Source organism: Panulirus ornatus, chromosome 25 (assembly GCF_036320965.1).
Source record: "Panulirus ornatus isolate Po-2019 chromosome 25, ASM3632096v1, whole genome shotgun sequence".
Lineage (NCBI taxonomy): Eukaryota > Metazoa > Arthropoda > Malacostraca > Decapoda > Palinuridae > Panulirus > Panulirus ornatus.
The window spans coordinates 10,489,743-10,504,364 of NC_092248.1; the positions used below are offsets into that span (position 1 = coordinate 10,489,743).

The 14,622-nt window shown below is 36.2% G+C and overlaps 1 protein-coding gene across 2 annotated transcripts in view; it reads right to left on the reverse strand.

Moving 5' to 3' along the window:
• Window positions 1-2,799: 2,799 nt before the first annotated feature.
• Window positions 2,800-14,622, reverse strand: part of Pgd (phosphogluconate dehydrogenase) — a 38,278-nt gene continuing 26,455 nt past the window's right edge. For both annotated transcript variants that reach the window (XM_071677576.1, XM_071677575.1), the window contains exons 2-11: window positions 12,747-12,967; window positions 11,939-12,044; window positions 11,257-11,395; window positions 10,732-10,908; window positions 9,699-9,783; window positions 7,985-8,127; window positions 7,671-7,763; window positions 6,043-6,176; window positions 5,331-5,553; window positions 2,800-5,082 (exon numbers count right to left, since the gene is read on the reverse strand). In XM_071677576.1, the coding sequence (XP_071533677.1) occupies window positions 4,963-5,082; window positions 5,331-5,553; window positions 6,043-6,176; window positions 7,671-7,763; window positions 7,985-8,127; window positions 9,699-9,783; window positions 10,732-10,908; window positions 11,257-11,395; window positions 11,939-12,044; window positions 12,747-12,967 (1,441 nt within the window). In that variant the 3' untranslated portion in view covers window positions 2,800-4,962. The remainder of the gene's footprint in view (window positions 5,083-5,330; window positions 5,554-6,042; window positions 6,177-7,670; window positions 7,764-7,984; window positions 8,128-9,698; window positions 9,784-10,731; window positions 10,909-11,256; window positions 11,396-11,938; window positions 12,045-12,746; window positions 12,968-14,622) is intronic.

A 14,622-nucleotide genomic window follows, 5' to 3' on the forward strand; every position in this document is an offset into this window, starting at 1 on the left:
ACCCTATGATCCACTTCCGCTTCCATGGTTCCATCCGCTGACAGATCCACTCCCAGATATCTAAAACACTTCACTTCCTCCAGTTTTTCTCCATTCAAACTCACCTCCCAATTGACTTGACCCTCACCCCTACTGTACCTAATAACCTTGCTCTTATTCACATTTTAACATGAAGAATTATGATTTTTGAAAAGTTAGTAAGGTGCATTCTTCGAGTAATTTAGGAGTAACAGGGCAGGTGGAATGATCTTATGCTTTTTCTTCGCTAAACATTATTTTCCATATATTCCTTTGAGTTTGTTCGTGTATTTTATTGTGTTGGTGAAATGAATATCGTTGTATATGAGATTTCCAAATTTTGCGATTGGTCTTTGTTATTGGGTATGACTTTGCGCTTTATAAGGATTTTAGTTCTCTTGAATGACTATATAAATGTTTTGATTTCTGGAGTTTGATTTTTTAGTATAATTCAATCAATATTTGCAGAATGTTTGTTTTGGTCTTTATTGGTCTATGTATGGTGCATCCGAAGGCTGTCTGTTGAGGGTAGATGATGGTGCTATTACAGGTGGGCAAGGAATTTGTAAGTTCAATATTTGTTGTAGTTTCCAAGACGTGAGGAACAAAGTGTAAGAGGATCCCACTTAAGGGTATATACATGCAAAATGAATACGGAAAATGAATATTGGATGCAGGAGAAATACCTATGTGGAGAAAGAACTTATTTCAAGTTTTCCTTACATGTCGACGGCAGCTAAGACGGGCGAAGAGGCGGGTTGAACCCCCCCTCCCACTTTCTTGAATTTCAATTTTAAAAAAAATATGCAAAGCGACGAGTGCTCATCCTCCTTAAAGGTCCAGGCTGGGGTTTTATGTTTATGAATGTGACTTCAATGAGATGACTGGAGAGATAGGTAGTATATCTACAAAAAGAAACAAGGATGTTCTGGCTATGTGAAACAAAGCTCAAAGGTAAAAGTGAATAATGGTTTGGAATGTCTTAGGGGTAAAGTCCATGGATTTATGGGAGGGCAAGAGCTAAGGAAGTGGTGGGAATGTGAAAGAATGCGGGAAAGCGAGTTCCATATCGGTGGGTAAAATAGAAATCGAGTTGCAAAGAGATGGGCGATTATTAGTGCCTATGCACCTGGCCATGTGGAGGAGGGGATACCAGTGCTTGGAGAGCAGCCGAGTGAGTCAGCAATTCAATTGCTGGAGATCAAGTATTAGTGTTGGGTAATTCAAATGTGAGAATGAGTAATGAGGCAATCAAGGGTATAACTGGGTAACATGGGGTATACAGAGGTATATAGGAATGGTGAACAGCTTGTGGAATCGTGTGCCAAAGGACATAAGTATGTATGGGTGAGAGAATTATTGGATTACATACTGCTTGATAAACTTGTGAAAGAGAGACTCTTGGATGTCAATTTGTTGGGGGGCAGTTGGTGGGATGTCTAACCATTACTTGGTGGAGGCAAGAAATTTGTAGAGGCTCGAGGATAATAGGAAACAATATGAGCAAGAAGGTGAAAATAGGTGAGCTTGGAAGAGACGTATGAGGAAATACCATGAGAGATTGGGTGCAGAATGGCAAAAGGTGAGAATAACTGAAACATGGGAAGCAGGCGAGTGAGTAATGGGAGATATTTAGTGAAGCAGTGGTAGCTAGTGTGTGCAAGTGAAGTATTTGGAATGCAGAATGTGGGAGGTAGTCTAATGAGAAAGAGTAGCGAGTGGTAGGATAATGAAGCAAAGCTGATAGTGAAAGAGAAAAGAGAGGTGTATGGAGGGAACTTACAAAATAATGGCAAGTGATTTGGCGAAGGGGGAAGAGATGATGAAAACCTTGTGTAAGTTGAAATGTGGGAAGGTGACTGGAATGGATGGTATTGTAGTTGAATTGCTTAAGAAAGAAAGTGACTGTGTTGTTGATTGGTTAGAAAGGATCTTGGTAAGGTGCCTGAGAATTGGTGGAGTGCATGTAAAGTGCCACTGTGTAAAGGCAAGGGCAACAAAGATGATTACTCAAACTACATAAGGACAAGTTTTTTGAGTGTACATGGCAAGCTGTATGGGAGATTGATGATTGAGACGATGAAGACATATACAGACTGGGTAGGAGCAGTGTAGTTTCAAGAGTGATAAAAGATGTGTGGGTCAGGTGTTTAACATTGAAAAACGTGTGGCACTTTTGGATCTGCAAACATACAATAGAGTTGATAAAGATGCCTTGTGGTAGGTCTTACAAAGATATGATGTGGGAGGAAAGCTACTATCAATGAGAAATTTTTGTAGAGTGCAAGGCATAAGTACAGATAGGAAGAGAGGAGAGTGAGTGGTGCCAGGTGAAGGTTAGTCTGCACCAACTGTATGAAATGTCAACATGGCTGCTTAATAAGTTTATGGATGGAGTGGTAAGGTTGGTAAACACAAGTGTCTTGGAGAGAGGGCTAAGTAGGCAGTCTGTAGGGGATGAAGGGATTTGGGAAATGACTCATTTGTTGTTTGCTGATGACACAGTACTGATGGTAAATTTTGAGGGAAGATGCAGAAGTTGGTGACTGAGTTTAGGAGTGTGTGAGAAAGGAGTACGTCAAGAGTATATGTGAATAAAAGCAAGGTAATCAGGTTTAGTAGGGCAGAGTGACAGGTTTGTTGGGGTGTGTCTTAATGAAGAAAAGCTAAGTGTTTCCAATACCTGGATTTTAACATGGCAGCAAATGGAACCAACGAACCTTAAACTGAAAATATAAGAATTTTACTTTTCATGGAGTGTAAGGAAAATAATATACCATATTTTATAAAATATTTATCAAAAATTCATATATATTTCATTACCAAATATAACTTTTCAATATATCATACAAATATGCAAACAATTACTCTACAAAAATAAGGCCTCCTGGTAAACACACAGTTATGAAGTGAATGGTGGTACCTCTGAGATAAACAAGACTGTTTAAAAAGAAGTTGTCCAACAAGCTTCATATATGAAGCCTTATTACCACTATACTTTCAGCCCATTACACAATTTGATAATAAATAAACAAACGTGAATGCATAAGCACACAGTTCAGCTGGCATAGTATGTTGAAAAGTCATTAATCACAGTACTTCACATCTGCTGTTCCATTATACACATTGACTCACACAGTTAAACATTTCACTACTAAATTTACTGGAAAATGTGAAAAGAACAAAGGGTGCTGTGGCAAGAGTACCAAAGGGGAAACTGACAATAAAGAAGCAAGCATAGAGTTTTCAGAATATGTACCACATAAATACTGCTACTTCACTTTGAATGTGACCAAAGAAATGAGTAATCAATATTATGAAATGCAAGCTCTTAAGTTCTCCTTATGGTGGCTCCCCTTAAATTACCAAATCAATCATTCCAAAATCTACATTTGTGACTTCCAAATCCAGGCAATTCAATTAAGTCCAATTATCAATATCTAATACCTTACTAACTGTTGGAATGTAACATAAATTGATACTTTTCATGTAAAAAGGTAAAAGTAATATCATCCCTTGCTTAGAATCATAAATTCTAAAATCCATTTGTCAGCTATTGATAAATAAATAAATTAAGGCCATACTGAATACATTTATCCACATGACTAAAATCCTCTATTTGATATGAATGAAGCTACTGCCAGTACTGTGCAAAAGCCAAAACTGCCCCAAGCCATAGTGTGCTCTTGTAAACCAACTTCGATCTGGGTCTACATACCAAAGAAATAAACTGACATCTTAATGCTGACTGGGTGAATATAACATTAAACAATTGATATCTATGTCATTACAACAACATGGGAAAAAACAAAATGGTGTGGCAAACTACACAACCAGAATTGGGTTTTGTTGGATAGATTATCAGTACAGCTAAACATGAACACTGTACCTAGCACAACTAATTTCAAGTTACTGCAGTGCAAGTTGCAACCAAGCCTAGGACAATATCAACTTTCTCAGTGTTCAGCAACAATAACAGTTCTTGGGAATCTTTTGCTGTAATAAAATTCAGTAAATTACAATGATGTATAAAGAAAAACACAAGAGGGATTGAAATGATAAGAATAAGTAAGTTAATTTCTCAACAATAAAGGATAGGAAACCAATTTCATAAGTCAAAACTCCAAAAATCATGATTCACTAATATCAAAATCAAAACAGAACAAATGAAAACTTGACAGTAATTTCAATATTCAAATTCTTTTAACCTACTATAATGCTGGTTTTCATTAGCTTTATTAAAAGGGCTGGGCTTTACAGAATGTATTTTCTGTATTTCTAGAGTGAATCTGGAAGAGAAGACTCCATCTTTGGAAAAGTGCATTTAAATGCAGGCATTAGAATTCCTGGAACTACATATACACTTCCTTTTGCACTTAATTCTGAAGGAAACACATAGGGGAGAAATAATACATTCCACATATTCCCTGCATGTCATAGGTAACTAAAAGGGGTGGGACAGGAAGTGGGGGGATTCTCCCCTCTTGTTTTACTTTTCTAAAAGATGGAACAGAGACACGGGCCAAGTGAGGATTTTTCCCTCTAAGGCTCAGTCCTCTGTTCTTGTTGCTACCTCACTAAAATTGGAAATGGTGAATGTGTAAGAACAAAATGCAAATGTCAGAATCTTAACAAGCACTATCAACTGCACCACTTTACTAAAAATTTAATGAATGGTTCAGTGAAATAATTCATTCATTAAGCATCTTCCAACTTGCCTGAATGCACGAAAGAGCATATATGAAAATACATAAACCAATAAATAAGCTGAGAAACACACAAGCTCAGAGAATTTTCGTTATTCTATTGAAATGAAACTGACAGAAAAGATCAAGACATATATATTTAATAAAATTTAAGATGAAAGCAAACATAGAAGGAATATTTTTCTTTTACTGAGAGATGAGAGGAATCAGAAATATCATGAAGGAATAAAAGGATTCTTTAAGCATCATAGGTAGTTGCAGAAACGTTGCCACCTGTCCCAGTCCAGTTAGTGTGATGGAATTTACCAGGTGAATCAGCCAGTTCATAGGTATGAGCTCCAAAGTAGTCACGCTGTGCCTGAAAAAGATTATCACATGAGCATTGATACCAAGGTGATCTTATTCATTCTATTCCATGTAAGCCTCTCAAACTCCTGAATGTTCAAGTTACAAACTCCCAGTTGGTAAAAAGTATCAATCATGAACATGAATATGATGGAGTAACACACACTACACGTACATCTGCAAACAGGTCAGTGCTGTCTAGTTGCTGGACAACCTTATCTTCTCTGCAAAATTACTCTACCAGTTTACATGATTTCTTACCTGAATGAGGTTGGCAGGGAGCACGGCTGACCTGTAACCATCATAAAAGGCAAGTGCAGAACTTAAAGCAGGCGTAGGGATGCCAAGCAGTGCTCCTTGGGCCACAACTGCACGCCATCCTGACTGACATTTGCCTACAGCCTCTTTGAAAAAGTCATCTAAAAGAAGGTTGGTCAGTTGAGGGTTCTTGTCAAACGCTTCCTTAATCTTACCCAAGAAAACACTGTAGACACAAAGAAACAAATTCATTTACAATTTGGTATATGACATAAGTTTAGAATGTAATTCTGATATAAAAACATGTAATATTGAAAATTGCAAGATTGAGAACTGAAAGCCTAACCTTACCTAAATGAGTTCTGGCTGTGTCAAAAAAATTTTGGCTGGAAGTCTTCAACTGTAGTGAAATACAGATATGCTCTCAAGGGATAATCATATAAGTCTTGTTGTGAAACAAATGTTCACCCAACATAACAAAGAATTTACCATGTGAGGAGAATATTCATTACGTGAATTGACTGCCAGAATTTGAACTGAATATAATGGGAAGGGAACATTTCATAATGCCTTTGGTCTCAATAATGCTTTTAATGATGCATCAATTTATCTAAGTTTTTTATCAAACCTATTTCCAGAAGGGATTTACTTCATGAAAAGTTCATGGTTATTTCCTGAATAAACCTACAACAAAGGCTTCAGAGCTTGCACATACCTTCTGATTATGCAGCCTCCCCGCCACATAAGAGCAATCCCACCATAGTTCAAATTCCAGCCAAATTTAGCTGCAGCCTCCCGGAGCAACATGAAACCTTGTGCATAGGACACAATTTTGCTAGCATAGAGAGCCTGAAATATTAAATTAAGTTGTTCTTTATGTTGCATGGTGCATTGACAGGTACCCTAATTAAAAAATCACACTTCCACAATAAACAATTATCTATGGAAGATAAAAATTATAAAATACACACACACACTCACACAAAAGATAATAACACAGCAAATGGATGACTTCTTAATGAGGAGAAATGATTTAAATGAGAGGCAACATGGTGTTAGGGAAAGACCATGAGTTACAAACCACATAATTTTCTACAAGAGAGTGAGCTCTATGTTAGACAAAAGGAAAGGCTGAGTGGATTGTTTGAATCTCAGGTATTAGAAAGCATCTGACACAGTGGTACATGGGAACTGATCATGATGCTGGATTACCAGGCAGGAATAAAGGGCAAATTCCTTCAGTGGACAGCAGATTATCTTCACGCAAGAGAAAAAAGTACTTTTCATAGGAGCCTTCTCCAAATGGGTGGAGGTCACCAGTGGAGTACTGTAAAGTTCTGTTCTTGGACCATTACTCTTCTTTATCTTAAAAAATGTCTTGCATGAAAGTATGGATTCCTATTTGAATAAGTATGCAGACGATACAAAGATTATGAGGGAAGTAAAAGGTGAGCAGGATTATATTACTTGCAAGACCACCTAAACAGGCGTCAAAACTGGTCTAATATATGGTTGATAAAATTCAAATGGAGCAAATGTAAGTACAGTAATGAAGATGGGACAGAGTGAAAGCAGACCTCAATATGATTATCATCTAGCAGGAAATAAGCTTCATGATTCTGTGTATGAGAAGGGTTTAGGAACTGACACTTTCCCTAACCTGTCACCAAAGCCCCACAATATTGGAATGGTAAAGGACAAAAACTGTCTGCTAGCAAATATTGGAATAGCTTTCAAATGTGTGGATAAGAAAATACCTAGCAAGCTGTTCACATCCTACACATGGCAAAAACCAGAATAAGCATCTCAAGAAGCAATCCAAGAGCTGATAGGAGGAGGTCCTAAGGAGGGCATAAAGATGGTGCTAGAATTAAGAATGTTGAGTAATTTGGAAAGGTTAGATGCCTTAAACTTGCCCACTGTGGAAGACAGAAGAGTGAAGGGTGAGTTAACTGCAACCACGAAGTTTTCTAAACCAGACTGGTAATGTATACAGTGAACAGGGCAACCCAAGGAAAGAACATGAAATTCAGGAAAAAAGTTAAAAATGATGTCATATTGTACTTTTATAGTACTGTACGAGAGAGGTGGATAAATGGACTAAACTGAAGGATGAGGTGAATGCAGATGGCATACAAAAGTGTAAAAGGTTGTAAGACAGTGGAGAATGTTCAAGAAATGGGATTGCATGAGTTCAAACTCCCTCCCATAAAATAGAAATAGGTAATTACAAAAAATTATACTCACATATGTACTCCCTCCCCATAAAATAAGAATTGGCAATTAAAAAAAATCACATTCACATATGTGCATGTACATTCTAACTCAATACTGTATGCTCACCTTTCGAATGTTTTCAACAAACTCCTCCTTGTCACCAGTATAGGTAGTTTCTCCAGGGCCTTCTAAAACATTACTAGCTTTCACACGCTCATCCTGCAGGACAGATTACAAGAATGTCTGTATAGACCAAAATATAGAATATGGAGACTACCATTTACATTATTCAAGCAAATATAAATTTAATTTGAAAAATATGATTACTTGAAATTAACATTTAATAAAATATCTTAACTGATACATCAAAACTTAATTCATAAGTGAACAAGCTTCACTCAAGAAGCTTTTAAGAAATGTTATATTAATCACATTCTCACCTTTAATGATGATAGGCAACGAGCAAACACTGACTCAGCAATAAGTGTGGTTGGAGTACCATAGTCAAGTCCAGAAATTGCTGTCCACTTGCCTGTGCCTTTCTGACCAGCAGCATCCCGAATCTTCTCCACTAATGGAGAACCTGTCGATAAGTATAATAGATGCTTTAAACTGGCTAACAGTACTTTCAAATACTAGATTCTCACATAAACTATAAAGCTAACACAAGCACTTCTTATTTTCTTATTTTTCTCACTCATTTGATTAAGTGCCAGTGACTGGTCTTCATTCACACCATTTTCAAACATATAATGATATCACTGCACCTAATCACAATTCAATCCTTTGGCATTTTCATATGAAACATCCCTGTCACTAACCAACTATCAACTATCTAACCACTTCTTTAAAAATCTACTTCTTCCAGTATCTTCACATATACTTCAGGATTATGTATCTCCTATATCAATGTATATATATATATATATACCATATGCTCAGTACAAACACTCCTATCTACTATATGTTTAATATGATCAAACCATCCTAATTGACTTTTATCCATGTGACTGTCAAAAAAAATGTTCATACCACATATCCTTGTCACACATCAAATCTTTCCTCCATCTATTTTTCCAATTCTCACTACACTAAGAAGCTCATCTATCACTAAACTTGAGAAATTACTCCATCATTCAAGCTTCCGATGTATTCTACCCTTAGATTCTTCTTATTCACCAGAAACTAGAATGTACCTCAAATTTTTCTCTTGAAAGACTATCTTCAATTTCAGCTTTCTGATTACCATTCTAACTGAACTTCACTACAAAATACCCACACTGAGCCACTACTTGCAGTTTCAATATTCAAACTAACATTACATTGTGACAGCCCATCTCTTTCAAAAACTATAGTCTTACCTATATTTACTTTGGACACACTTCTACACATATCACCAAAGCATCCTATTCAACTGCTCTGATTAAACAAAAAGATCAGCATCATCAGTACATAACAACTCTGACTAATTCCATTTTTTTTCACTAAGGTTCAGCAATACACTCTTTCAAAATGACCCATTAAAAAAAAATAAAGTGACACTGTAATCTTGATGCACTCCCATCACTTGCAAGCACTATCCATTCTTTCATTAACTTGCAAAACATATAACCATAAAAGCCTGAACAGCATTAAAAGTCCTCCATGGACAACTTCACTGTAAACCTTTTCTAAATCCATAAATGCCACAGACCCTGTCTTTTCTTTAGAACTTTCTCCATTACTTGTCTAAGTGCAAATATCTGCTCTACACACATCTACCCTCAAAAACCAGCTATACTCTTCACCAAGAATATTGTTAACATGAACAGTTATAATCCTACAATAAGATATGCCAACTGTGGTCAGAAGACTTACTCTTTTATAATTTTTATAATTTTTTTTATTCTTTTTACCTTTATAAAATGGAGCAATTACTGCCTTCAGCCAGTTTCCTAGCACAAAACCACTTTTCCATGCTCCTACATTCACTTTCCAAACTCTAACAGCAATTTCAGTTCCAGTCTTCATGATCACACTCAAAACTATTTATACCCTCAGCTGTTCCATTCTTCAAATGCATTACTGGTTTACTACATGAATAGGCCTAATTTCTGGGAAGAGATGAAAAAGTTTATGTAGGAGAAATTTGAAATAATTAACAATAAAACATACCATCAGTTTCTTTGAACTTCAAGATATTTGCAGTAATTTCAATTAGAAATGAGTCAAGTTCTCCCTTGTTCCATTCGGTGAAAACCTGAGAAAAATAACAAAATAACTTCAAAAAAAAAGTTGTTCATGAAACAATAAGATGTGAAATTAATACAATCATGTTTCTAAAAAACTTTTTGTCACTATATCAGCAAGCATCGCTCGACTTAGGAAAGAGCTTGAAGGAGCATGTATGAAGAAACTGATAGTTTCTGTTGATACAATGAAGATGCAAAAGGAATGACTGTGGATTGGATGCAATGGAAACATATTGTGTATAGATGTGTTATGCATGGAGAAGTTTGTCTCACCTGACAAATCGACTTAAAAAATAGCAAAGTGAAAAAGTAATGAGTACTTTTAAAAGCGAGACAGCCCAAGTTTCACTTTAACACACTAGATATTGGTTAAGCATGTGTATGAGTGATTTCTAATGCTTTACCTTACCATCCCATACAATCAGAAAAGGAGTTGATGACATACTGATAGATGCTTTTGCCATTTTCTTATACCTGTGTAAAATACTCATTATAGGAAGTAACTCATATATATTCTCAGTTTGTGCTAAATGTCTATTTATGTATAATACATCAAGGTGTAATTACTGTTCATCATAACTTAGTTAATCAAATCATGTAAACCAAAAATCTTTTATGTTAAAGATGCAAATGATGCTAATTTAAATCACTCATTGCACATGGTCTCGATAATATTACCTATAAATTTTCTTGTAATATTTCTTCAATTAATCTTAAGAATCTCCATAAAATGACTGATTATTAAAATAGTTAAATCAATTACTAACAAATTCTTGCAAAAAATTTCCAACTATTCTGCTGGGCCTCTCACACCTAAATGTGTTTAGTTGTAATGTGGGTAAAGATTCTAGAAAAAATGCAGTACAAATCCAAACACTGACACTTATAATGAGTGATATAGAAAACACTATGATTCAACAGCAATTTGGTAACTAAAAACCTGGTGAAAATAATACCTTGCTCATCTCATCACAGTCCATTCCCAAAGCAGACTTCATAAGATGGTAGGCTTCACAAATAAGCTGCATGTCTCCATATTCAATTCCATTATGCACCATCTTCACATAATGACCTGCTCCATCTTCACCAACCCAATCACAACATGGCTCATTATTTGACTTGGCACAAATACTCTGAAAGGAAAAGACATGAATCTTGTGTATCTGAAGTTTTATAATTTTTTGCAGGATAATAATTCTACTCACATCTCATGCACATCATAAGAATGACAAACATCCATCTCTGCTGTACTTTTATATCCATGACCAATGTCTTGCATCCAAACTACACTATATATTATATATGATTGAACTGCAATGAACAGTTGTTTGTGGGTGATATATTCATTTTAGTTTAGTTCAAACTTGTTAACAATGTTTTGACCAACTGAGTCTATTTAGTAAGCATCTTGTATTCAAGAGGAGAAAAAGATCATAAATAATGGCACATTATACCGTATATTTTGAATGTGAAATTCTTACCTGGAAGATGTCTTTAATGTGAGGCCAGGCTTCCTTGTGTCCACCAGGCATGAGGGAAGGACCATAACGAGCACCCTCTTCACCACCTGACACACCAGAGCCTACATACAAAAGACCCTTCTCATTAAGCTGCTGACACCTGGAATGAAACTTGCTTTGTAATATGCGAATTTAAGGTCAATTTCTTAAGCAGTAGCACAAGTCTCTACACCAATAATTCTTAATGAAGTGCAACTCAGACCATATAATTTCCGCAATGCATAGCACACTTTAAGGCAATTTTACAAACCATGGACTAAACTGAATCATGTTCATGAGTGTAACTGTTAACCGTGACAGCAGCATTTCATGAAACTAAAACAAAAAGTTTGCAGATTCATCATAAACATAAACATATCTATTTGATTTTGCCAAATACATTCATTCATAACATGATTCATGGGAAAAAGAGTGCATAGAAAGAAGCTATGACATGCCTGTTTAAAAGGAAGTAAAGTAATGCATTAATAGCAGGGTGGTGGATGACTGAACAGGCTTACTCATGAATATGTGAATGCTGACAGCATTGAAAAGACTGAAAAGCTGACCGACTGTAGAGAAAATTCCAAGATCTGGGGCCCTATGAGTGTAAAACTCCCATCATATATTGCAAAAATTGGTAACCATAATTTCCTCTTCTTACCTCCTCTGTGTGTCTTGGTATTCTGAGTTACCACCATCAATAATGATATCTCCTTTCTCCAGAAGAGGGATCAGTTTATCAATGAAGCTGTCTACAGCTGCTCCAGCTGAAAGTCAAGAAATTTTCTAGAAGTATTAATGTGAAAAAAGTAGCATCAAAAACAGATAAAGAAAATCCACATTTGCTCATATCCATTCTCTGTCATGTATAATGGACTGAAACCTCAGTTCCTTGTCCACAGCCAGTTCTCACACACCTTTCCATGATTTCCTCTGGCTGCATCATATGTCCTGGTTCAGTGTTGGGTTAAAATCTCAGCAGTGCAAATGAAATCACTAATTAATGAATAATTAAGTTCCCAAGCCACCCCCTACATATTCTAATGTCAAAACCCAAAACCAATACTCAATTAATGAAAAGTTATTAAATAACCCTCTAGAGCATATCAAAATTTGAGACTACATGGATTAATAGTCAAGTACTTTTATGAATAACAAAAAGCTTGCGAGAGTACACAAAAAACATTCTTACAAATACTGTGAACACATCCCCAAACCAACTTGCAAAATCACTTATGGTTACTCTCATCCAATTTCAATAAACAAAACTGAAATCTACAACACTGTCACCTCTCATAAACATCTTAAATCTCTACATATTAATTGGTTTGTATCCTAAGTGGTTCAAGTTAGCTTATAGTGGCAACAATATCACAGCCTAAGCATCTGATGATCACACACAGATTAACCAAATATTACAGACAATAAATTCAGATATCAAACTCCTGATTAACTAAATACCCACTTACCCTTGACAAGAATCATGATACGACGGGGCTTCTTGAGTTTGGTAACCATTTCTTGAAGAGAATGTGCCCCTACAATCTTGGTTCCCTTTGCTTCATTGGCCAAAAAGTTGTCAACCTTCTCTGTGGTACGGTTAAATGCACATACAACCCAACCATGATCATTCATGTTTAGAATGAGGTTCTGGCCCATCACAGCCAGCCCAATAAGGGCAATGTCCGCACTGAAAAGATAAGAGTGCTCCCATTTAGCTACGAAACTGACAGAATATGTTATGGTACAGTATGAATAGCATTCAGATGCAAACTCAAAGTGATGAAAATTAATATCTACCATAAAACAGGATTACACATTGAGATAGTGAAAATCTAGAATCAATATAATCTGAATGGTAATAAAACTACAACTAGCAATTCACTTCCAGTGTTTTTGAATACATCATGTGATGACCATCATTTACTTATATTCTAAGCCCTATAGTTATGTGCCATTTTATAGATCAACCACAGGGGACCATATTGCTTTATCTAAATCAAAGCACACCATAAGCAAAGCCTAAAACAATCAAAGCAGTGGATAACCAGTGCCTACACCAAACCTGTGCAGTATGCATGTCACCTCAGTAATTGCATCAAATTTAGTACTGGTGACTATCCAATCACTGTAAAGTATGTACACAGTAGTGCCTATGCTATTGCACTAATGGTGGCTAAAACGATCACTTTTTAATGGATACATACCCTAAGCCAAGCAGTCACAAGCCTCCTACAATACATCACAACTCATTTCTTATATTTGTTAGCTGTGTACCATGCAGGGCAAGGTATTGCCAGATGAAGAATGGCCTTGTTTGCTCACATTCACTTTCTAGCTGTCATGAACAATGCCTCAATACCAGTACCCCTAGAGGTCCACAACCATGCTGCACAGACCTTTCTTTGATTTCCCCTGACCACTTCATATGCCCCAGATCAACCCAATGAGAGCATATCACCCCTTGTATAAAACGTTGCTCTATTTTACTGTATCTCATACACATCTCTCGCCCTCATGCTTATTCACTCCCCAGTAACTAAAAGCCTCTCTCACTCCATTCTCTCATCTTTTTTTGGTCTCCAATTCCCCATTACTGACATATACATCCTTTTAGTCAGTCACTAGTCACTCATCTTTTTCATAAATCCAAACTATTTCAGCAAACCCACTTAAGCATTCTCAATCATAAGATTCTCAGGTAACTACCACACTTCTCTTACATTGTCATTCTTTACATGATCAACCTTACCCACACCAAATAAGGTCCTTTATTTTCAACATGAGCAAATAAAATCATCAAAGTTATATCTATTATACTGCAGAGTTCCATGTGCACATGACAACCACGAATCTTGGCACATAACAGATTAACCTTTATTGGACACTGCAGGGTCGTATCACTAAAACCTTGTTATACATATATATAGCCATACAACTGAGTCACTTGTCAGGATGAACCCCATCAACATTATTACTGTTACAGTAAGTGACTAATTCAATGAGAGCCTAACCATACTCATAGAAAGGTTGTGGTCCATAACAATAAAGCTGCCAAGCTGAATGCAGAAATACACTGGCAGTTATATAATTATCATGAATGATAAATAACCACATATCTCAAGAATAAAAAGGTCTTACATATACCTTAAGAATACCTCGCAACCCAGAATTTTTGCCAGACCATCTATATTCAGCTGGTCACCAGATGACATCTAGTGCTACTGATACAAATGTTTTGCATTTCCTTTAACAGATGAAGTTCCTAGTGCAGATTGCAACTGTCCTCATAAACCATGTGATGTAAAGAAGCCAGATATGATATAAATAAGCTGCTGTTTAGGA